Genomic DNA, 27,046 nt, shown 5'->3' with positions numbered 1-27,046 from the left:
TACGGCCGTATATACTTGTTTTAGCTTGTTTCTTCATGTGCTATCGGAGTCCTCTAACACCTTGTTAATGCCAATATATCTCGGTTTCAAGTAGAACAACGACTTTGAAATAAAATACTGAAAACAAATCTTGTTTTTAAATGCCTTTTTACTTTGTAGTGAAGGTAGGAAAAAGTCAACAAATTTTAATTTAGCCAAACAAAATTTTCTTTCATGTAAAGAAACTCAGTTTTACGCACGGTTGCCACTCGTGTCAAACATAACCTATCGAACTTTAGAAAATTTTACCACAAATATAGCAAATTTAATGGAAAATCTTTTTTTTGAAGTTTTAGGTCAAATTTCCTTAGTTAATATGCAAAAATGTTTTTTTTTTTCAAATAAATGAATGACCTCTCTCCTATCAGCGACAATTTTTTGTATACGAAAATTAAAAATTTTAAAGATGTTGAATTTGAAGAAAATTTGGTAAATTTTTGTTCTATAGAAAATTTGATCAAAATTTTATTTTTATAAAAAGTTTATTCAACATTTTTTTTCTATAGAAAATTTTGTCAAAAGTTTATTTCCATAAAAATTTGGGAAAAATTTTATTTGTATAGAAAATTGACAAAATTTTATTATTATTAAAAATTTGGTCAACTTTTTATTTCCATAGAAATTTTTTCCAATTTTATTGTCATAGAAAATTCGTCAAAATTTTAATTCTATAGAAAATTCGGACAAATTTTAAACTTTATTTCTAAAGAAAATGTTGTCAAAAAAAAAAAACTTTTTAGGGAGTTGTGTCAAAATTTTATTTCTATAAAAATTTGGTCAAAATTAGAATATTAGAATATAGTCCCCAATTTTATTTTCTTAGAAAATTCAGTTAAAATTGTATTTGTATATAAAATTTTATTTCCATAGAAAATTTTTTCAACATTTTATTTCCATAGAAAATTTGGTCAAAATTTTGTTTCTATAGAAAATTCGTCAAAACTTTATATCTATGGAAAATTCGTTCAAAATGTTATTGCTATAGAAAATATGGTCAAAATTTTATTTCTGTAAACAATTATTCTCAATATTTTATTTCTATAGAAAAATTATATTTCTATAAAACATTTACTATAAAAATTTGGTTAATATTAGAATATAGAATATTATCCCAAATTTTATTGCTATAAAAATTATTCTTAAAAATTTTTTCTGTAGAAAATTTGGTCAAGATTTTATTTCTACCGAAAATTTGCGAAAATTTTATTTCTATAGAAAATTGACAAAATTTTATTTCCATAGAAAATTTGATCAACATTTTATTTTCCAAATTTGTTCAAAATTATCTATAGAAAATAGAAAATTATCTATAGAAAATTATCTATAGAAAATTGACAAAATTTTATTTCCATAGAAAATTTGTTCAAAATTTTATTTCTATAATAAATTTTCTAAAATTTTATTTTTGTAAAAAATGTTCTCAATATTTTATTTCTACTGAAAATTTGGTCAAAATTTTATTTTCATAAAAAATTGGTCAAAATTTTATTTCTATAGAAAATTCGGTCAATATCATTAGTTTACAAAATAATTTTTTTTAATGACCGAAATTTATATAGAAATAAAATTTTCACCAAATTTTAAATAGAAAAAAAAATTGACCCAATTTTATATAGAAATAAATAGAATTTTCAAAAAAAAATCGTGATTCTTTGCCGTCAGAAAAGTATAAAACATTGAGAAAATATCTGGTTTCTCGTCATGTTCATAATAATGATTCTTTAGCCTAAGAAAATTTTGGTCTACATTTTATTTCTATAATAAATTTGCTAAAATTTTATTTTTGTAAAATAATTTTCTCAATATTTTATTTCTACAGAAAATTTGGTCAAAATTTTATTTTTATAAAAAATTCGTCAAAATTTTATTTCTATAGAAAATTCGGTCAAGATTTTAGTTGTATAGAAAATTTGGTCAATATCATTAGTTTATAAAATAAAATTTTTTTCATGACCAAATTTTATATAGAAATAAAATTTTCACCAAATTTTATATAGAAAAAACAAATTTGACCCAATTTTATATAGAAATAGACCAACTATAAGAAAATTGTTGTTCTGATTTCTTACGTTAAGGTATCATCTTTATGCACAAGAAGAGAGACCCTACACAAGAAAAGTCACCTCTCATCAAATATACATTTTCAGTGTGAACCAGTGTATTTGATTTTTATAAAAAATTTTCTCAAAATATTATTTCTATAGAAAATTTGGTCAAAATTTTATTTCTATACAAAATTGGTCAAAATTTTATTTCTATAAAAAATTTTCTCAAAATGTTATTTCTATGGAAAATTTGGTCAAAATTTTATTGATCTAGAAAATTGGTCAAAATTGTATTTCTATATAAAATTGGCTCAAAATTTTATTACTATTTAAAATTTTGTAAAAACGTTATTTCGTTCAAAACAAAAAAAATTTTTTTTCTTTAAACAATTTTCTCAAAATTTTATTTCTAGTTCGGTCACAAGTTTATTTCTATAAAATTTTCGATATTTTATTTATATCGAAAATATAAGTACCTCTTAGTTGGAAAGGAATGTTTTGCAAAATCTACAAAAACATCAAGAATGGCAACCGTGGTCTTAAGTCGAATAACTTAACTATAAGGACAAAACGATTTCACCGAAAAGTTTATCGACTTAAGGAAAAAAAAACCTTATATCAGAGAAATGTGTCTTATATTCTAAGCAAAATTAGCATTCGTATTTTAAAGACATAAAATCGTTGGCCTCATGGCAACATGGTTTTCAGTGTAGTGAAAATCCTGTATATCTAAAAACCATAGAAAACATAATTGAAAATATTAAAATATTAAAAGTCAGCTTAATAAGAAAAAAATTTTATTTTTTCCATATAATTTGCATTGCTTCATACACCAAAACAAAATTGTTCTCATTATTTCACTTACCTTTGGATCATGTGAAATCACAATCTTTATGTATATGTGTGTCAGTGAGATATAGAACTTTATCGTGTATACGCGATGGGTAGATTAAATGTAGAACATGAGCTTACGTTATGATTGCTTCATATTAAAATGCATTGGCTTGGAAAGCATATGAATAATAAAAATGTGATATTCTTTTTGTTGCACTGCCATAAAAATTAAATGTTCACTTATGAATATGTCAGAATAGAGAAATAAATCGCTCTATTAAAATTGCACATTTTAATTAAACCGTAACCGCTCATTATGTTTTATTGACTTCAAATTTATGTATGCGAAGAAGTGAGAATGAGCCAAAGTTGGGTAATTTTTAATTACTTAGCAACCCTATTGAATTTGTATACCACCACATTTGAAACGTGCAATAAAACAGAAGACTATTTGCTAAATTCCATGACTGCCACAAATCTCTCAATGAAATAGTTGAAGAGTCTTTTATTCAACTAAGAAATATGTTTGTCTGGCCACAGGAATATAACAAGGCTGCAAAAGTTCTAAGTCCTTGGGAATAGTTGTGTTTTTTTATTAAATACGAGTATTTCAAACTAGTTTTTCCCCCCGTCCGCAATACATGCTTACCACCTATGCAAATTCAAGAGAGTATAGTCATTTTACCCACCACCATAGAATGAGGGTGTAGTAAGTTTGTCATTCCGTTTGTCATTTCCGACTGTACAAGTATATATTTTCTTGATCAGGGAGAAGTTTTAAGATGATATACGATGTCCATCTGTCTGTTGTAATTACGATACACCCTTCAATAATGAACCTATCATTCTGACATTTTGTACAAACTCGTCTATTGTCTGCAGGCAGGTCCAGTTCGAAGATGGGCTATATCTGTCCCGGCTTCGATATAGTCCCCATACACAAAACAAAAACTTTGAATCAATCACGAAATTAATTGATCCAATTCATTTTTTAATTGAAATGTCGTCAATCACAAAAATGGTAGTATCAATTAAAAAATTAATTCATCCAATTAAAAAAATAATTTATACTATTAATTTGTGTGATTGATTTTTATTTCAACTAAAAAATTTGTTGCTTTAATTAAATTTTTAATTGAATATTTTTTTTTTAACTCAATTAAGATTTTAACTGGAAAAATTTTCGTGGAATTTTTTTCTGTGTATAAAACGAACTCCCGACTCGTGGTCTTGAGCATCTCGACACAGCGATTTTTATCCGATTTGCATTAAAATATAGAAATCTACAGATATTTTACAAATAGCCGTCCCGAATATTGTGTGCATCGATGCATGTTTTGGTGTAGCTCCCATACAAAATGGTCTTGCCATCCTTTTATTGGGTTTGTAGAAATTTCATTATTTACCCGATTTGCATGAAATTGGATCTCCCGATTGATTTCCTGAGGGCTTGGAAACACACATTTTTTATCCGTTTTTCTTTTGAAATTGGAAATCTGGAATTATTTTAGGTCCATATAAAGCTGTGATAAATTTGGTATATCTAGGTTCATGATCTGGTATAGCCTCCATATATACCGATTTTCCAATTTTACTTTCTTAGGGCATGGAAGTTGCAATTTTTTCAGTATTCTTGAACCAGTAGAAACAGAGATTTATACCTGACATGAATTCATTTTTGTACAATTTCTCAAAAGTGAATTTATGAATTATCGTGCGATGCATATACACGGACGAAAAAGACTGTTTTTCATATGTTTGGGTGTAAAAATTATATGTTTGGAACTCAAATTTTTAAGCAAAATATTTTTAAGTGAAAGCATATAATGTTCATAAACTAGCATAACATGTTTTGGACATATATGTTAATATGTTAGAACATATTATGTTTGGGACATAAAATGTTTGTAAATATAATATGCTTGGATGCAAACATATATTAATTTAGAAATAGACTATATATGTGTTTAGAGAGTGAGACATAAAGTAAAATAATGAAAGTAACCAATTGGCGCCTTAAAAATACTCGTATATATACACAAAGAAAATTTTTTTAAAGATTGGAAAAATACTATGTGTGAATATAAAGAAGTATAAATTTACAAAATAAGGATACTTTTAAGACACAATTCTCTTTTAAATGTTGGTTTTGTGTATTTCATAGCAAATTTTAATTTTTCGCTTTTTCAGCTTTTTTCATATGCTATAAAAAGTCCGTTAAAAACAAGATTTCCAGTAGAAATTATGTTTCAAGTAAAAATCGTCTACACTTTATTTTAGTGTTGAAAAACATGTCATATTTTTTAACGATTTTTGCTTTGTAGTCAAGATGAAAAAATGCAACAAATTTAAAGACAATTTCATTAATTTTAAAGAATTTGTCTGAATTATTAAATTCAAGTTGACCTTAGTCTACAAATGTTTTCTTTCATGTTATGATACCCATTTTCAAGTCAAATCACTTAATTATAAGGACAACACGACTTAATCGAAAAGATTATCGACTTTTGAACATGGAAAAAACTTTATATTAGAGAAATGCGTCTTCTAAGCTAAGCAAAATTTGTATTCTTATTTTAAGGACATGAACTCTTTGGCCTCACGACAATATTTTTTTCATTGTACTCTTGTTAGAGTTATGACAGTAAAATAAAAACAGGGGGAAAATGTGAAAAATTATACATTAAGATCTATAAAAACAAACATTAGTTCCTCTTTATTAATGAGTAGTCCAAGAGGAGTTGATGGATTCTTTCGAAAATAAAAGCGAGCATTGAGTTCGAGTTTTGCCGCTAAAATTATTTCTCATTTTATGGCAAAATTCGAATCGGTAAAACCAAAATAACATTATAACTTTTTTCGGTAAATTGTTTTATAACATGGTGGGGATCCAAAGCAACAATCGAATAAGTTTATTTTCTTTAAAATAAATTAATAAAGAAAAGTAAAAGGGTAAACATGGCCATTTTAACGCGATAATGCCACCTTTATTCCGGCCTTAAGAATTAAATTAGGTACAAAATTATTCGTAAATAAAAATTCATGTTTATTTGTATTTCTAAATTAATGGTGCTACATGCTAGCAAAAATTGTGCACACCAAAATAAATTTATGTGCTGGTTGTAAAATTAATGTTTAGAATTTAAATATAATGTGCTTTTGAATGGTTATCGTTAACCTTAGGATTCGATGGAAAAATATTTATATATATATATATACTCGACTTCACGTTCTTCTTTTGTAAGAGTTTTTGAATTTCTTCGAAAATTTTAAACATGTATACAAAAACCTTTGTTTGTTACAAAATTTTTATTTTTGCAATAAAAAAAAATATATGATTTGAATTCAGTCCATTTCGTTTATATCAAGCACTGTTCTTTTCTGACTTTAAGTCTTTTATAAGACACACTTTACAGTTTCGTAGTAAAAATTTAATAAATAGTATGTAATGTTGAACAGCTTTTCGGGATATTCCGAACGTATCTGGAATATATATAAAAAAAATAAAAATAATAAAAAAAATTGGTGTCGGTCGAAGCAGGGATCGAACCCAGGACCCTTGGCATGCAAGGCGGACGTACCAACCACTGATCCACGTCGCCAACAAATGTATGTTTAACTATGTTCTGTTGTTAAACAATGTTATGTTTGCAACGGCTCGTGGGCGCCGCAAGCTATGCTATATAAATATAACTTATAACGATAATTATCTCTTGTTGACCATAACAGCTACGTAGCCTAGTGGATAGTGTGCTGGCTTACAAACTGTGTGGTCCGCTGTTCGAATCCCCGTCCGGCAAAAGGTAAAATTAAAACGAGTATATACGGCCGTAAGTTCGGCCAGGCCGAATCTTATGTACCCTCCACCATGGATTGCGTAGGAACTTCTACTAAAGGCTGTCATCCACAATCGAATTACTTGGGTTGCGATAACACTTGCCGATGGCAAGGTATCGTAAAACTTTTTAACACTGTCTTCTAAATTGTAAGTTAGCCCATACGGGGTATATATTAAACAAAAAAAAAAAAAGCCGATTAAATACGTATATAATCTAGTTTGACAAAATTTTCTATAGAAATAAAATTTTGACAAAATTTTCTATAAAAATGAAACCTTGACAAAATTTTCTATAGAAATAAAATTTTGACAAAATTTTCTATAGAAATAAAAATTTGACAACATTTTCTATAGAAATAAAAACTTGACAAAATTTTCTATAGAAATAAAATGTTGACAAAATTTTCTATGGAAGTAAAATGTTGACAAAATTTTCTATAGCAATACAATTTTGACAAAAATTTCTATAGAAATAAAATGTTGACAAAATTTTGTATAGAAATAAAATTTTGACAAAATTTTCTACAGAAATAAATTATTTACAAAATTTTCTATAGAAATAAAATTTTGACAAACATTTCTATAGAAATAAACTTTTGACAAAACTTTCTATAGAAATGAAATTTTAACAAAACTTTCTATAGTAATAAAATTTGACAAAATTTTCTATGGAAATAAAGTTTTGGTAGATTACAAAATTTTCTATAGAAATAAAATTTTGAAAAAATTTTCTATGGAAATAAAATTTTGACAAAAATTTGTATAGAAATAAACTTTTGACAAAACTTTCTATAGAAATGAAATTTTGACAAAACTTTCTATAGTAATAAAATTTGACAAAATTTTCTATGGAAATAAAGTTTTGGTAGATTATTTTTGGCGATATGGACCAATTTTTGTGTAATAAGTCATCGGCTATATATAACTAAAGACCGATATGGACCAATTTTTACATGGCTGTTAGAGGTCATATATTGACAAAATGTACCAAATTTCAACCGTATCGGATGACTTTTGCTCCTCCAAGAGGTTCCGTACGTCAAATCTGGGGACGGTTTATATGGGAACTATATATAATTATGGACCGATATGGACCAATTTTTGCATGGTTGTTAGAGACCATATACTAACACCATGTACCAAATTTCAACTGGATCGGATGAATTTTGCTCTTCCAAGAAGCTCCGGAGGTCAAATCTGAGGATCGGTTTATATGGGGGCTATATATAATTATGGACCGATATTGACCAATTTTTGCATGGTTATTAGAGGCCGTAAACTAACATCAGGTACCAAATTTCAACCGGATCGGATGAATTTTGCCCCTTCAAGAGGCTCCGGAGGTCAAATCTGGGGATCGGTTTATATGGGGGCTATATATATAATTATGGACCGATATGGACCAATTTTTGCATGGTTGTTAAAAACCGTATACTAAGACCACGTACTAAATTTCAACCGCATCGGATGAATTTTGCTCCTCCAAGAGGCTCTGGTGGTCAAATCTGGGGATCGGTTTATATGGGAGCTATATATAATTATGGACCGATATGGACCAATTTTTGCATGGTTGTTAGAGGCCGTATACTAACATCAGGTACCAAATTTCAACCGGATCGGATGAATTTTGCCCCTCCTAAAGTCTCCGGAGGTCAAATCTGGGGATCGGTTTATATGGGGGCTATATATAATTATGGACCGATATGGACCAATTTTTGCATGGTTGTTAGAGACCATATACTACCATCAGGTACCAAATTTCAATCGGATCGGATGAATTTTGCCCCTCCAAGAGGCTCCAGAGGTCAAATCTGGGGATCGGTTTATATGGGGGCTATATATAATTATGGACCGATATGGACCAATTTTTGCACGGTTGTTAGAGACCGTATGCTAAGACCACTTACCAAATTTCATCCGGATCGGATGAATTTTGCTGCTCCGGGAGGCTCCCCAAGCCAAATTTGGGGATCGGTTTATATGGGGGCTATACGTAAACGTGGTCCGATATGGCCCATTTTCAATACCATCCGACCTACATCAATAACAACTACTTGTGCCAAGTTTCAAGTCGATAGCTTGTTTCGTTCGGATGTTAGCGTGATTTCCACAGACGGACGGACAGCCGGACAGACGGACGGACATGCTTAGATCGACTCAGAATTTCACCACGACCCAGAATATATATATACTTTATGGGGTCTTAGAGCAATATTTCGATGTGTTACAAACGGAATGACAAAGTTAATATACCCCCATCCTATGGTGGAGGGTATAAAAAAAAAATTATAAAATTTAATAATTTCTTCTACAATGTTTGTATTACAGAAAAAGGTGCTAAGAACTAAAAAAACTCATGGAAGTGAGAAAAATGTGCGGGAATATACAATTAGGCAGAATCTTCTTTGGGAGAAAATTCTTCTAAGCATATAATATTTTTGGGTTCAAAATGTTTCCAAACATATTATATGTTCACATAATAAGATATAGTTTTTTGGAATAAAACATTATTGAATTTGGATGGAAAAATACATAATGTTTGGAACTTAGACTACCCAAACATATTATATTGTTTAGACCAATATGCTTTCAAACATATTATATATTTGAAGAAATCAAACATATAAATGTTTAGGCAATACCCAAAAATGTATATGCTTGAAGTGTTTGGGAGTATATGTTACAGAAGCGATTGTTTTTGTGGGTGTATGTATGTTAAAGGTATAGCTAAATTTGAGACATTTCTTTTTAAGTTTTTGCTACATATCAGTGATGATTTAACGGGGATATGGGCTAGATCTCCCCAAGATAGGAAATCAATTGTGGCATTGGGAAATATTTGGCCCAGACTTATATAAATCTTAAAAAATCGGTCTACTTGCAAAAAGAGTATCTAGTGGGACTACGAGATTCCAAAGGAATATGACAAACTGAGTCATTCATATTGCATAGTAGCTATATTTGTATGTCAATAAATAGGGAAAATATACATTTGTAGATATGTATATGTAAGTTTAGTAGGTTAAAACATGTAAGGAAAGCCTAAAGTCGGACCGGGCCTACTATAATATACCCTGAACCTCTTTGTAGATATGTAGATACATTTCGATACAATCTGAAATCCTTCAAAATTATTGGGTACTATATATAAATCGTTAACTTCCCATATGCATATAGTTAAATCTGAACCGATATGTACAAAATTTGTTAGACTTCACCAAATCTATAGACAAATATGGAAATATTTAAATTGAAACAAATATGGGAAATATTTCAATATACAGCAATTTTTAGACATTAGAAGTATAGGCAAATCGGAGTAATTTTTACAAATTTTCGACTTAGCATTGGCGATTTTACAAGGAAAATCTGGATATTTTGGCCATTTTTGTTTTTGGAAAAACATTTTTAAAGAGCTTTGTGTAAACCTAAACTGATTTCAACTAAATTTGGCATGTATAGTAAGAATGTTAATTATATTCCCTGTGTAAAAGTTTCATGTAAATCGGTGTAAAATTTTGGTCTGGATCGTGAGTGTAAATCGGCGGAAAGATATATTTAGGAGCTATATCTAAATCTGAACATATTGCAACAAAATTAGGCATGCATAGACAGAATGTTAAGTCTACTCTCTGTACCAAATTTCACTTACATCGAAGTAAACTTCTGGCTTCTATGGTCATATAAGGGCATATCGGGCGAAATAAATATATGGGAGTTACATATTTCTAAACCCGAATCGATTTAAACCAAATTTAGCATGCATAGTACGAATGTCAATTCTACCAAATTTAAAGCCAAACAGGATAAAACTCTGGCTTTTGGAGCCATATAAGTTCATATTGGGCGAAAGGTCCATATCTATGGAATATTATAATTTTTTTGAAATCGAACATATATATGGAAGCTATAATTAAATCTGAACCGTTTTCTTCCAAAATCAATAGGATTCTATTCTGAACCAAGTATCTATTACTTGTGCCAAATTTGAAGTTGATTCAATAAAAACTGCGACCTAGACTTTGATTACAACAAGTACATAACGTCGTAAGTTCGGCCAGGCCGAATCTTATGTACCCTCCACTATGGATTGCGTAGAAACTTCTACTAAAGACTGTCATCCACAACCGAATTACTTGGGTTATGGTAATACTTACCGATGTCAAGGTATCTTAATTCTTCTTGACATCGTCTTCTAAATTGTAAGTTAGTCCATACGTGGTATATATTAGACAAAACGGCAGGTTAACTACATATATAATTCAGTTCTTGACCGCTATATATAGGGAAGTACACAAATAATTACGAACCGATATGAACTTTTGCGCCGTTTTAGAGAGTCCGATTAAATATGGAGATCGAGTTATATGAGGGCTATATACAATTATGAACCGATTTGGATCAATTTTGTGTGATTGGGGATCGGTTTATCTGAGGGCTATATATAACTATAGAACGATATGGACCTAGTTAGACATGGTTGTTAGCGGCCATATACTAGCATAATGTACCAAATATCAACTAAATCGGATGAAATTTGCTCCTCCAAGAGGCTTCAAAACCAAATCTGGAGAACGGTTTATATGGGAGCTATAAATGATTATGGACCGATATGGACCAATTTTGGCATGTCTGTTAAAGACCATATACTTGCTCCTCCAAGAGGTTCAGTAGGTCAAATATGGGGATGGGTTCATATGGGGGCTATATATAATTATGAACCCATATGGACCATTATTTGCATGATTATTAGAGACTATAGACGTATCCCACGTACCAAATTTCAGCCGGATCGGATGAATTTTGCTCCTTCAAGAGGCTCCGGAGTCAAATCTGGGGATCGGTTTGTATGGGGGCTATATATAATTATGGACCCATATGGACCATTTTTTGCATGATTATTAGAGACTATAGTTGTATCCCACGTACCGAATTTCAACCGGATCGGATGAATTTTGCTCCTCCAAGAGGCTCCGGAGTTCAAATCTGGGGATCGGTTTATATGTGGGCTATATGTAATTATTGACAGATATGGACCAATTTTTGCATGGTTGTTATAAACCATATACTAACACCTAGTACCGAATTTCAACCGGATTGGATGAAATTTCCTTGTCTAAGAGCCTCCGCAAGCCAAATCTGGAGGTCGGTTTATATGGGAGCTATACGTAAAAGTGGTCTAATATGGCCCATTTACAATGCCATCCGACCTACATCAATAACAACTACTTATGGCAATTTTTAAGTCGATTGCTTGTTTCGTTCGGAACATAGCGGGCGGACATGCTTAGATCGACTCAGAATTTAACCACGGACGGACATGGCTAGATCGACTCGAAAGCCGGCCCTGAGCATTATTGCCCAAGACACCATGTGTCTACCTAGTCTTCCTCTGGGTGTTGTAAACATAACATATACACCTGTTCCACAGTGCGGCGAAGGGTATAAATACCGCTGCAGCTCAAGCAAAATTAATCGACTCATATTTTGGTTGTGCTTCCTCAAAATGCACTGGCTTTTAATATGCCGTCCTGTACTATCTGTGATCTGCGTGAACATATAGGGTACGTGCAAGTTCATAGTGATACATTATGTTAAACGGACATTAGGATAGGATGACTCGAATAGGATTCTATTCTTATTTTGAATATGATTCTGAACTGATTTTTTCCGCCTCTGGGTAGAAATTTGTTTTGCAGAGTAATGGCTATCAGAATTTCATTCAGTAACAAGTGAACTAATATATGAACATCTATGACGTGGGTTTTTCTCCTTGTACGTTTACAACTAAGAGGGTATACAAACAGCAATAACAGCAATGACAGCAACAATAATGATGATAATCAGAGCTCATGCATAACAATGGCGACAACAACTAAAAGAGCAACAATTTTAATCAGAATATTCATTCTACTACCATCGTACAAAGGCTGCGATAGTTACAACAGACAATCACACTCATACATATAGGATAAAACACGGACAGACAAACACATATAGTGTATACAAACGAAGTCACTTATGTACAATTCTACATCATTCAATTGTCACCAGAGAGCTTTGTGAGAAAAAAATATTTTACCCCAACCCCGCCTGTCCTATAAAGTTGAGATGCTACAATGTGAAGAAACTAAGTGAATATAAGGCATAAAGTCGTACTCACAAATACTCACACACACATATGTATATGTATTCATTGCAATGGATTTTGTGACTATATATATATACCGAGAGAAAAGCAAAAACAAAAAATATAAACTTTAGTCTGAAGTAAAGTGATAAGGATGGTAGAAAGATTGCCTGCCAGTTGTATTTCTCTCAATTCTAGAGAAATAAAGAAAAACTTTTTTAATTGAATCTGAGAGGGAAAGAGTAAGTAGTGACTAAGGCCGTAAATTAAATGAAGCTAAATGTGTGTGTGTGTGTAACGAACAAACACATTCACACGCATACCCATCATATATTTCAGTAAAAGTCCTTGGCAGCAACAAATGAAACGGAAATATTTTATTTTGCTTATTATTATGTTTGATAGCAAAAATACATTATTTTCTATATTTCTGCCTTATTTGTTCATTTAATTGGGGCCATATGTATACGTGAAATTGCATTTTATTTCAAACATAAAGCGGTTGAGTAATAGAAAACTGTGTTCGAATAAAAATGAAAAAAATTGTCATGCATAACGCATTACGTACCTGGTGAAAAGTTGAGTTAGAAAAGTACAGAGAAAAAATTCTGATTCATTATGAAATTAATTGTTCTAATTTGATTTTTTGATTTTGATTGCCAAACTGAATTTAATTTTTTAATTGAGGCATTTTTCTTTGTATTTAAGCTCACTATTCAATATGTGTTCAATTCATACTCCAGATCAGTGACCAGTTAACGAACAAGGTTTCTAACACTACGGCGGGGATTTTGATCAAATCTGGCCTTTTGTCGCCCACTTTTTGTCCATGATGCAACATTATATCAGTATCACGGTAACTAGCAATGATACGAGAAATGAAAAAATTATTTACATTTAAATGCTGGAGTGTTCTATTGATATCCACTTGTAACTTTCCAGCCATATGAAAAGCAATCACACTGTCTCGCATGAATTCCGTCATAAATTACTTTATTCCTGAATGCAATAGATGCAAATACTTTTGTAACCTTGTAAACAACCCCCATTTTTCCGATATTCGAAATCGACAAATTTTGTATGAATGAGAGAAATATGGGAACCGTGCAATGGTTAGCATACCCGCCTTGCACACAAAGGGTTATGGGTTCAATCCTCGTTTCGACAGAAACCACACCCGATATCCCAGCAAAAAAATTTGGAAGTTCTTCTAAAGGCACAACTTTAAAAGCACTTCCAAAAATGTCCTGCCTAAGATGTTCTTTATTTTAACTGCACAGGAAGTTTATTTGAGTCAATTTTTTATACCCTCCACCATGGGGGGTATATTAACTTTGTCATTCCGTTTGTAACACATCGAAATATTGCTCTAAGACCCCATAAAGTATATATATTCTGGGTCGTGGTGAAATTCTGAGTCGATCTAAACATGTCCGTTCGTCCGTCCGTCTGTTGAAATCACGCTAACTTCCGAACGAAACAAGCTATCGACTTGAAACTTGGCACAAGTAGTTGTTATTGATGTAGGTCGGATGCTATTGAAAATGCCCCCATATAAACGGACCCCCAAATTTGGCTTGCCGATCCGCTAAGAGAAGCACGTTTCATCTGATCCGGCTGAAATTTGCTACATGGTGTTAGCATATGATCTCCAGCAACCATGCAAAAATTGGTCCACATCAGTCAATAATTATATATAGCCCCCATATAAACCGATCCCCCGATTTGGCTTGCGGAGCCTCAATGAGAAGCAAATTTCATCCGATCCGGCTGAAATTTGGTACATGGTGTTGGTATATAGTCTCTAACAACTGTGCAAAAATTGGTGTATATCGGTCAATAATTATATATAGCCCCCATATAAACCGATCCCCCGATTTGGCTTGCGGAGCCTCTTGGAAGACCAAAATTCACCTGATTCAGTTGCAATTTAGTACGTGGTGTTAATATATGGCCTCAAAGACAAATGCAAAAATTGGTCGAAATCAGTCCATGATTATATATAGCCCCCATATAAACCGATCCCCAGATTTTACCTCCGGAGCCCCTTGGAAGAGCAAAATTCTTCCGATTCGGTTGAAATTTGGTACGTGATGTTAGTATATAGTATCCAACAACCATGTAGGAAGTGATTCATATCAGTCCTTATATCCCCAGATTTGACCTCCGGTGCCTTTCGAAGAAGCAAAATTCATCCGATCTGGTTGAAATTTGGTACGTGGTGGTAGTATATGATATTTAACAACCATGCCAAAAGTGGTCCATATCAGTCAATAACCATATATAGCCGTCATATAAACCGATACCGAGATTTGGTTTTGGAGCCACTTGGAGGAGCAAATTTCATCCGAGTCAGTTGAAATTTGGTACATTGTGCTAGTATATATGGATTGCGTAGAAACTTCTACTAAAGACTGTCATCCATAGTCGAATTACTTGGGTTGCGGTAACGCTTGCCAATGGCAAGGTGTCTTAAAAATTCCTAACACCGTCTTCTTAATTGTAAGTTAGTTCATACGTGGTATAAATTAAACTAAAAACGGCAGACAAAATTTTATATAGAAATAAAAAATCTTCTATAGGAATACAATTTTGAGAAAAATTTCTATAGAAATACAATTTTGACAAAATTTTCGATAGAAATAAAATGTTGACAAAATTTTCGATAGAAATAAAATTTTGACAAAATTTCTTTAGAAATAAAATTTTGACAAAATTTTCTATACAAATAAATTTTGAAAAAATTTTATACAGAAATAAAATGTTGAGAAAATTTTTTATATAAACAAAATTTTGACAAAAATTCTATAGATATAAAATTTTGGTAGATTATATTTGCCTCGAGTGGCAACCATGATTATGAACCGATATGGACCAATTTTTGTGTGATTGCGGAACGGCTATATATAACTTTAGCCCGATATGGACCAATTTTGGCATGGTTGTTAGCGGCCATATACTAGCGCAATGTACAAAATTTAAACCGAATCGGATGAATTTTGCTCCTCCAAGAGGTTCCGGAGGTCAAATTTGGGGATCGGTTTATATGGGGGCTATATATACTCATGGACCAATGTTTGCATGGTTGTTAGAACCCATATACTTACATCACGTACCAAATTTCAACCGCATCGGATGAATTTTGCTCCATTAGGAGCCTCCGGAGGTCAAATATGGGGATCGGTTTATATGGGGGGAGCCACCGTGGTGCAGTGGTTAGCATGCCCGCCTTGCATACACAAGGTCGTGGGTTCGATTCCTGCTTCGACCGAACACCAAAAAAAGTTTTTCAGCGGTGGATTATACCACCTCAGTAATGCTGGTGACATTTCTGAGGTTTTCAAAGCTTCTCTAAGTGGTTTCACTGCAATGTGGAACGCCGTTCGGACTCGGCTTTAAAAAGGAGGTCCCTTGTCATTGAGCTTAACATGGAATCGGACAGCACTCAGTGATAAGAGAGAAGTTCACCAATGTGGTATCACAATGGACTGAAAAGTCTAAGTGAGCCTGAGACATCGGGCGGCCACCTAATCTAACCTATATGGGGGCTATATATAATTATGGACCGATATGGACCAATTCTTGCATGGTTATTAGAGACCATATACTAACAACACTTACCAAGTTTCAACCGGATCGGATGAATTTTGCTCCACTAAGAGCCTCCGGAGGTCAAATCTGGGGATCGGTTTATATGGGGGCTATATATAATTATGGACCGATATACACCAATTTTTACATGGTTGTTATAGACCATATACCAACACCGCATACATAATTTCTCCGGAGTCTCCGGAGGTCAAATTTTGGGATCTGTTTATATGGGGGCCTACCATAAGTACGTCTAACATATTAATATTTATCAATTTATTATGAATGATTATTTTTATTCACATTATAGAAAATTCAGAAATAAATTAAGAAAATAATTACATACGAATGTTAAAGTTATAATAAGTATTTTTTTTAAGTTTTCCTATTCTATTAGAAAAATTCAAAATTCATATCTACTCAAATAACCTTAATGGATTATTGATTTCATTAAGATACAAAAAAACATAAAAAAGGAAAATAACATAAATCAATCCAAGTTTCAGATACTATGAGTCAGAGTGAAGAAGAACTTTCGTGAGCGCTATAGTAAATAGAGAGACTGGTAATTTTGTATGAGGAAGAGAAATATGGGAACCGTGCAATGGTTAGCATGCCTGCCTTGCACACAAAAGGTCATGGGTTTAATCCCCGTATCGACCAAAACTACACCCGATATCCCAGCAAAAAAAATTTGGAGGTTCTTCTAAAGGCACAACTTTAAAAACACTTCCAAAAATCTCCTCACTAAGAGAGACAGCACAGGAAGTTTATTTGAGCTAATTTTTTAATAACTCATTTTTCATATATTTAAAGGGAAATTTAAATTTTTATTGTTCCAAAAAGGTGCAAATTATTTAAATTTTCCAAAAAAAAACAAAAAAAATGCAAAATTCTTTTTAGTAAAATTGTGATTTTTTGAAAATATTTGATGTCAAACGTTCCAGACAAGCGTTATAATGCAATAAAAATCATAAAAAATTATTTATTAGTTAAAATATGTTATCACAACATTTCTTAATTCACATCCAAAACATTGGATTCGCTTCACACCTTAAGAAGTGATGCAAATTCAGTGCAACGGCTGTTGAAATGGTGGACATCCGTCCTATGACAAGCCCATGTTAAATTCATCGTTTCTGCGTCAATTTCCACAACACTTCCGGATCCAAAAATAACATTTTCACTGCTTTTGTGGCGACGCTTTTTTGCTGGGATATTGCAGATGGACTGTAACGAAATTGAAGGTTTGGCGTATGTTGTGGAAGGCTTTTGATGAGTTCTTCCTAATGCTCTCGATGGGGAATTGGAAAAATGTAAAATTAGCTCTCAATTTCGAAATTTACCTTAAAAATTCTAATGTAAGGTTTTTTTGCGTTATTTGGATTATTGTTAATATTTAATTTAAAAAGAATTACCGGGAATCGATCTTAATAAAACTGGTTCACTTATTCGCTTGGTTTAACATGATGACTGTAAAAAACTTTTGATCTGGTCTGCCGAACGAAGAATTTTCGCCATTCATGGTTCAGCTTAAACCATAAAATTTTTGACAATTTCGTGTAAATAAATCAAGTTGTCAAATTCACTCTGGCAACACAAATTTCATTTGGTACAAAAAATACCATAAAGTCCCACTTTTATATTAAAGATTACCGACTTGAATTTATTGCACTAAAGAAACGATTTATTGAGAATATTTTTAGTTTTTATAATAGAATGGTGACGGGGGTATAATAAGTTTGTCATTCCGTTTGTAACATATCGAAATATCGATTTCCGACTATATAAAGTGTATATATTCTTGATCAGGGAGAAATTCTAAGACGATATAACGATGTCCGTCTGTCTGTCTGTTTTAATCACGCTACAGTCTTCAATAATGAAGCAATCGTGCTGAAATTTTGCACAAACTCGTCTTTTGTCTGCAGGCAGGTCAAGTTCGAAGATGGTCCTGGTCCTGGTCCTGGTTTTGATATAGTCCCCATATAAACCGACCTCCCGATTTGGGGTCTTGGGCTTATAGAAATCGTAGTTTTTATCCAATTTTCCTGAAATTTGAAATCTAGAGGTATTTTATGACCATAAAGAGGTGTACCAAAAATGGTGAATATCGGTCCATGTTTTGGTATAGCCCCCATATAGACCGATCTCCCGATTTTATTTCTTGGGCTTATAGAAACCGCAGTTTTTATTCAATTTACCTGAAATTGGAAATTTAGAGGTACCTTAGAACCGTTAAGAGGTGTGCCAAAAATGGTGAGTATAGCTCCATGTTTTGGTATGGTCCCCATATAAACCGACCTCTCGATTTGGGGTCTTGGGCTTATAGAAACAGTAGTTTTTATCCAATTTGCCTGAAATTGAAAATCTAGAGGTACTTGAGGACCATCAAAAGGTGTGCCGAAAATGGTCCGTATCGTTCAATGTTTTGGTATAGCCCTCATATAGACCGATATCCCGATTTTACTTCTTGGGCTTCTAGAATCCGAAGTTTTTATCCAATTTGCCTGAAATTGGAAATCTAGAGGTATTTTCGGGCCATAAAGAGGTGTGCCGAAAACGGTGAGTATCGGTCCATATTTTAGTATAGCCCCAATAAGAACGATTTCCCGATTTAACTTCTTGGGTTTCTAGAAACCTAGTTTTTATTCGGTTTGCCTGAAATTTTAAATATTCTGGTATTTTAGGCCCACAAAAACGTGTATCGGATTAAGTTTTTATCGGTCCATTTGGTAATGCCTCCAGATAGACCGACTTCACTTCTTGAGGGTATAGAAGGCGCACTGATCACGAAAATTGCTTCTCAATGTAAAATTTCCAGATTTTATTGCTCTGGTGAAAATCTACAGATTTAAGATTTCAAATCAAGACGTTATTTTAAATTTTCTTACACACTTACAAGAGATGTTAATGATTCCTCTAAAACTCAAACAAAAATGGTTCTTATAAATCCAGAATCTGATATAGTCCTCATAGGTGAAATCTTTAAATTTATCTTCGGAAAGTGTCCTCAAGTCCTCTTGAAATTTAAAAAGAAACTCTAATATTTGGTTCATGGTGGTGGGTATTTAAGATTCGGCCCGGCCGAACTTACTGCTGTATATACTTGTTTGATTATATTCTTTTCCACGAAATATTTGTGATTAAATTAATTACAATTTTGTCACGACACTTTCATTACTATCGCCGTTGAAATTTTGTGCTATTTTCAGAAAAGCAAATTATGTATGAGACAATCAAAAATAGACAGTAATTAGCAGCACGGACGGATAAAATGAAAATAGAGAACAAAAATGCAAACACATTGTAAAAATGAATCAATACGAGTTTTGTAGAATGGCTAATAATTCTTATCAGTCTCTTGTTCTGCCATTGAGGAACTGGCTATTATCCCATGCTCTGTAACCCAAGCTGTGTAAAAATACAATTCATATTGTAATTTAATTATAATATTTAATTATAATATTGGGTAGAGAGTGTTTATCACATAAACTCTAGGTTATTGCACAGAATCACACTTACGTAATTTACAATATTTACAAGCAATAAAAATTCTGTCAATAATCAAGTGCTTGTACAGCCACCATTGCGTATGTGCAATATTTTGATACAAAAATAGCTTGTATCACTGTAACTTATACGCCACCATGTTCAATTATGTTCTCTTTTACAGAGCATTGGGAATGTCAATAGTCAAGTATTCACACTGCCACTATGGCGTATGTGGAATATTTGGATACAAAATAGCTTGGAGCAGTGTAACTTATACGACACAGTGTTCAATTATTTTCTCTCTTTCTTACAGATCCAAATGTATGCACTAGAAATGATTGAATCGTGAGAAAAAGCGAATGGACATTTCATTGCCGCCGTCACCAACAAAAACGTATCATCTAAGAGCAACAACCATATCACTATTGCACAGCCAACGAACCGACCACACATCACAGAAAACCCGTAATCAACTCAAGCAAATCAATCAAATCAAAGTAACAAAGTTACCGAATTCAATTTAAGAATGTGGAACGTCCAAAGGATAATTTGCATTTGGATTTGTTGTGTATCCTGTATGTTTGGTACGACACAATTATCATCGATGGTTGCAGCTGGTAAGTAAAGCAATCATGCTGGTATCATTTATTCTTTACCATAAGTTGATTTTAGAGTGGTCATTGTCGTCACATAAAATATTGAAAAAAAAAAATAGATTTTAATAAAGTCAATAGTTTTAGCTTAAATTTTTGAATCTGTTCAATATAGGAGACTGAAAATTAGTGAGCCGTCGGGGTTTAATGGTTAATATTTTGGTTAATATTTCTAGCCATCGAAGGGGCATTCAATAACCCCCGTCCAAGCTCGATATTAAATGGACTGACAACTCTGAATGTTGATCCAGGTTAATGAAGAGACGTATTTCAGCCACACTAGGACAAGTAAACATACAACAGAGGCACTCCCAAAGGAGGAGTTCTATCACCTCTTCTTTGGAATGTTGCTATAAACAATCTTCTCGTTTCCCTAGAAAAAGAAAGGACAAAAACTGATGGCATACGCAGACGATGTGGCTCTAGCAGTCAGGAGAAAATTCCCATCCACAATCAGAGATGTTATACAGAGAGTCCTCTGGATGGAGGATATGGGCTTAACTCCCACGGTTAAGCCCATATCCTTAGGGGGTATTGAAATTCCCTTTGGTGAGTGTGCAAAATACCTTAGCGTTATTTTGGACAGAAAGCTGAACTTTAAGCTTAATATTGAACAAAGGGCGAGAAAAGCCATGGTAGCTTTGTACTCGTGCAACAAGGCAATAGGAAAAAAAGTGGGGACTAAAACCGAAAATTGTGCATTGGCTATACACGGCAGTGGTTAGACCTATAATGCTATATGGCGTTGTAGTCTGGTGACCGGTACTTCAGCAGCCGACAAGTTTAGACAAAGTTCAGCGTATGGCGTGCTTGTGTATCTCAGGCGCATTCACAAGGGCTGTGCGGTTGCGCACAAGGGCTGTGCGGTTGCGCGAGCCATCGCTGTTGTCGGAAAAAAGGTGCGGCCACAGTTCGGTTCTCAAAACAATGCCAGATGTGCCTAACGTAGTGGATTACACTTTGGCGAGGCCTTTTTTCGACGAAAAGTTTGAAACTCTAATTCCCAACAGTGAGGCGTGGTGCACACAGACACCGGGGAATAAACGATATATAGATTTCTACACTGATGGCTTCAAATTGGATGGACAAGAGGGTTTCGGATAATATTCTAAAGATCTGGAACTTCCATAGCGAAAAGATTACCTAATCACTGTAGTGTTTTTCAGGCTGAAATATTAGCAATAAAAGAGGTGGTGAATTGGCAGAGAAGTAATGTTCCAAAAAATGTTGGCATTAACATATACTCAAACAGTCAACATGCAATAAAATTCTTGGCCTCTGTGTTCCTTAATTCCAAAACGGTCATTGGCTGCCGCAAATCTCTCAATGAGATGGCTGAGCAGCACAATATTCTCCTAATATGGGTGCCTGGCCATAGGAACATACCGGGGAACTGCGAAGCGGATGAGTTAGCAAGGCCGGGGACTACCTTACATATTCCAGGGGAACTAGAATCTATTGGTACCTTCAAGATCTTACTGCGTGAGAAAGTTGTTATGATGGCAAATGTTCGTTGGGAGAATTGCAAGGGTTGTAGCGACACTAAGAAAATATGGCCCCATTTAAACTTAAACCTAGATATGCTAATTGTTCTCAAGGCCTCAGATATCACTTCTGATATCTGCTATAACGGGTCGGTGCTTGATAGGCGAATTTGGAAAAAGCGAAGTATAATGACTATTGTATGAGCTGTCATGATGCGGAGGAAAAGGAATCAATAAAACACCTCTTGTGTGAGTGTCCTGCATTTTGTGTAAGGCGTAAGCAAATTTTAGGGGCATATAGCTTCAGATTACTGGCGGACCTGGAAAACGTTAACTTAAGCAGTCTGCTAATGTTTTTGGAACAATCTGGTTGGTTCAACAGAAGAAAATAATCGAGAAGGTTCAGCGGTTAAAACTAGAAGTGCCCATATGTAATAGGTACTTTTAGTTAATGTGGTATCACAATGGACTGAATAGTCTAAGTGAGCCTGAATCTTAATCGGGCTGCCACTTTAACCTAACCTAACCTAATGCTGGTGACATTTATGAGTGTTTCAAAACTCCTCTAAGTGGTTTCACCGCAATGTGAAACGCCGTTCGAACTCGGCTGTAAAAAGGTGGTCCCTTGTCATTAAGCTAAACATAGAATCGGACAGCACTCAGTGCTAAGGGAGAATTTCACCACTGTGGTATCACAATGAACAGAATTGTCTAAATGTGAATGAAATATAGGGATGCCACAATACCTTACCTAATATATCCCAGTAAGAAATGGAGCACTATTTCAGCAGGATTGTAAGGGAGAGAGGCAGTACCAACAGCTTACAAAACAACCGAATCAGCGCTGATTTCTGTGAGCAATGTCCCGATTTAGAGTAGCATCTACATAGCGCTGATATAATTGTTCATTTTAATAGAAATATTGCTCAGAAGTGATATATAATCTTGACTATAGCACTGTTGGCGTGAAGAACAGCATTACCTGTCATGCATTTATACTTTATGAATTGGTTGCAATAACGTAAACGAATGATCATAAACTAAAGGGTGATACGGTCAAAATAAGTCAAGTAAAAACGCGTGAAAATTGGTGAAATCGTTTATTTAAAAAATCAAATTAAATTTCTTTTTCAAGTTCAATTAGTATAAAATTCAGGAAAAATATTCAGTTAGGCTTTCGCTTTTCCAAATCCGAATTGCCGGGCCTCACGCTTGACACCTGCCATCAGATTTTGTACAGCCACTTTGTCCACCTTCTTCGCCGCAGAAAGCCAGTTTGCCTTGAACTGCTGCTCGTCCTTAGCAGTTTTTTTTGGTCTTCTTTAGGTTCCGCTTGACAATAGCCCAGTATTTCTCAATTGGGCGGAGCTCTGGCGTGTTGGGAGGGTTCTTGTCCTTGGGAACCACCTGCACGTTGTTAGCGGCGTACCACTCCATGGCCTTTTTACCGTAATGGCAAGATGCCAAATCCGGCCAAAACAGTACGGAACAACCGTGTTTCTTCAGGAAAGGCAGCAGACGTTTATTCAAACACTCTTTCACGTAAATTTCTTGGTTGACAGTCCCGGAAGCTATGAAAATGCTGCTTTTCAAGCCACAGGTACAGATGGCTTGCCAAACCAGATATTTCTTTGCGAACTTTGACAGTTTTATGTGCTTGAAAATATCTGCTACCTTTCCCCTTCTTTGTTGCCGTATAAAATTCCTGTCCCGGAAGCTGCTTGTAGTCGGCTTTGACGTAGGTTTCGTCGTCCATTACCACGCAGTCAAACTTCGTCAGCATCGTCGTGTACAGCCTCCGGGATCGCGCTTTGGCCGTCGTATTTTGTTTATCATCGCGATTTGGAGTCACTACCTTCTTGTAAGTCGATAGTCCGGCTCGTTTTTTGGCTCGATGCACGGTTGTAGACGATACACCCAGCTTATTTGCGGCATCTCGGAGAGAGAGGTTAGGGTTTCGCTTGAAACTACCGGCAACTCTTTTTGTCGTCTCAGCGGCTTCCGGTTTTCGATTTCCCCCCGATCCAGACTTCCTGGCTGTCGACAAACGTTCCCCAATTTTTTTTTAATTACATTACATTAATAAACTAAATTACATTTGTAACGGTTGATTTTGCAACTTTTAGCGATTTTGCCAGCTTTGCGTGCGAGTAGCTCGGATTTTCGCGATGCGCGAGCAAAATTTTGATACGCTGCTCTTCTTGCTTGGACGGCATTTTGACAACTGAAGGGCGAATTCCAAAATCAAAATAGGAGCAACATTCTACACACACGCCTTCAAAATGAGGGGTGTTCAGGTTTTTTAAATGCAAAATTGAAAGAAATACGTCAAGTTTATATTGACCAAATTTTGACCGTATCACCCTTTAGTTTGATTAATCGTTTACGTTATTGCCACCGATTCATTCAGTGTGGATGCACTGCCTTCTTTATTGTATACCAAACGGCGCAACTAAACTGTTACTGCTGAAGTATTTTTTGCTGGGATAACCAGTTTAGGTTTGTTCGAATTAACTAGCTACAAATCATGTCCATCAACCGGCTCTGCAATATTTGGCCCATTCCCGACGAAGTGCTGTCTTTAGATGGTCGACGCTTTGGTATTTTTTAGTGCCGACCCTACTCTCCAAAATGTCCCAGGATATTTTGGTGGCCATTTGAAGCCATTTTTGGTTGATGGTGCACCGTGTTCATTGGGAATATCCGTGGTCTGTGGCTGAAATGTTTGTCTGCCTTGTGCTTCAATACTGTCTTTAGGATATTTTCCCGATAATATTCGTCATTTTTATTGACCACACGTTGAATGAATATGAGCGAAAGGTCAGATTCGCCTACATCATTATCATCGGAGGCGCTTAAGTTCTGGTGGTCAATCACCAACCCTCTTTGGACGGATGGATAGAAATCAAGTGCAACTCAGGTGATTCTGTGGACCTGAGTGGCATTTGATTTCCATCCGTCCGTCAATGTATTTGTAGTGTGCAGGCTTCCGGTCGCAATTACTAAGTGAATTATAAATGATTTTGATGAATTTGGACACAGGGTATATGTATCGCCCGTTTACGCCAAATAGGTTCACATTGCTCTTTTTTACTAACGTAAAATTTTGCTCAAAGAAATTTTTTGCTAAATTTGGCTAAAATACTTTTTTTATTAAACAAAGTTATTCAAATTTCAAATTTTGATGTAAAAGCCGATCTTATTTAGACTATGTTGCTCGATTGTCACAAATTCGGATACATTACCGATTGGCGATTTCCTCTTTTTATACCCTTCACCACTAGTGTGGTACAGGGTATAATAAGTTTGTGCATTTGATTGTAACGCAGAGAATGAGTAGTCATAGACCCATCATTTAGTATACCAATCGGCTTAGAATTAAGTTCTGAGTCGATTTAGCGATGTCCGCCTGTCTGTCTGTCTGCCTGTTGATGTATTTTTGTGTGCAAAGTCCAGGTTGCAGTTTAAGTCCGATCGTCCTCAAATTTGGCATAGTATTATTTGCGGCTCAAAGACGATCCCTATTGATTTTGGAAAAAATCGGTTCAGATTAAGTTAAAGCTGCCATATATATTTATAACCGATCTCTTCATAAATGACGTATTTATCAACCGATCTTCTTCCAATTTCGTATAATCGAATATTTTGTGAATCTCATAAATTTTACAGAATATCACTCAAATCGCTTCAGATTCAGATATAGCTCTGATATATAGCTTTCGCCCAATTTACACTCAAATGGTCTCAGAGACCAATCTTTTGTTTCGATTTACGTGAAATTTTGCACAGCGAGTAGAATTAACATAGCTCCCATATATAACCTTCGCCCGATTTACACTCCTATGGCCCCAGAGGCCAACGGTTCACTCCGAGTTACGTGAAATTTTCCACAGCGATTAGAATTAACATTATAAATATTCACACTGAAATTGGTTGAAATCAGTTTCAGATTTAAATAATGCTCCCATATATAGCTTTCACCAGATTTACACTCCTATGGCCCCAGAGGCCAAAGTTTTACCCCGAGTTATGTAACATTTTGCACAAGGAGTAGTAGATTTGCACAGAGAGTAGAACTAACATTCTTGCTACACGTGCCAAATTTGGTCAAAATCGGGTCAGATTTAGATATAACTCCCATATATATCTTCCGCCCGATTTCGATTCATATGACCACGGAGGCCAAAGAAAATTTTGAAGTTTTGCACTGAGAGTTCAACTAAAGTTTTAGCAATGTGTGCAAATTTTATCAAAATCGGCTCAGAATTAGACAAAGCCCCCATTTATATGTCCAAATATGGCCAAAATACCCACATGTTCCTTGTAAATCTTCACTGTTAAGTCGAAAACTCGCAAAAATTATTGAAATTTATCTATATTCTAATTCGTGCACAGAAAAAAATATTGTCGTGAGGTCAAAGATTTCATGTCTTTAAAATGAATGCAAATTTTGCTTAGCATAGAAGACGCATTTCTCTAGTATAAAAAGTCGATAAACTTTTCAATGGAGTCGTATTGTCCTTATAAATAAGTGATTTCACTTAAAAATGGGTATCATAACATGAAAGAAAAAAATTTTGTGCTAAGGTCAACTTGACTTTAATAATTCAGAAAAATTCTTTAAAATTAATGAAATTGTCTTTAAATTTGTTGTCTTTTTACATTTTCACTACAAAGCAAAAAATCGTTGAAATATAGGACATGTTTTTCAACACATTATTTTAAAGAGGTTTTACTTGAAACATAGCAAACATTCTACTGGAAGTAGAGTAAAATAAAGTTGTCGTTAACTCGTTTTTAAATGACATTGATGGCCTATGAAGAAAAAATGCTGAAAAAACGATAAATTAAAAATTGCTTCCTAGAAGCAAGTACACAAAACCCAAATTTAAAAGAGAATTGTGTCTTACTTGTATTCTGCGCTTCTTTGGCTCGGA

The 27,046-nt window shown here is 34.0% G+C and overlaps 1 protein-coding gene across 1 annotated transcript in view; it reads left to right on the top strand.

The window, feature by feature from the left end:
• The window catches only part of LOC142240750 (uncharacterized), a 163,988-nt gene that overhangs the window by 24,127 nt on the left and 112,815 nt on the right, over window positions 1-27,046 (top strand). The window contains exon 2 of the mRNA XM_075312469.1: window positions 20,286-20,589. Within this exon, the coding sequence (XP_075168584.1) occupies window positions 20,499-20,589 (91 nt within the window). The 5' untranslated portion in view covers window positions 20,286-20,498. The remainder of the gene's footprint in view (window positions 1-20,285; window positions 20,590-27,046) is intronic.

This window comes from Haematobia irritans, chromosome 5, assembly GCF_050003625.1.
Source record: "Haematobia irritans isolate KBUSLIRL chromosome 5, ASM5000362v1, whole genome shotgun sequence".
Lineage (NCBI taxonomy): Eukaryota > Metazoa > Arthropoda > Insecta > Diptera > Muscidae > Haematobia > Haematobia irritans.
Note: the sequence above shows the minus strand (reverse complement) of the source record. Positions and strands in the feature narration are given on the sequence as shown.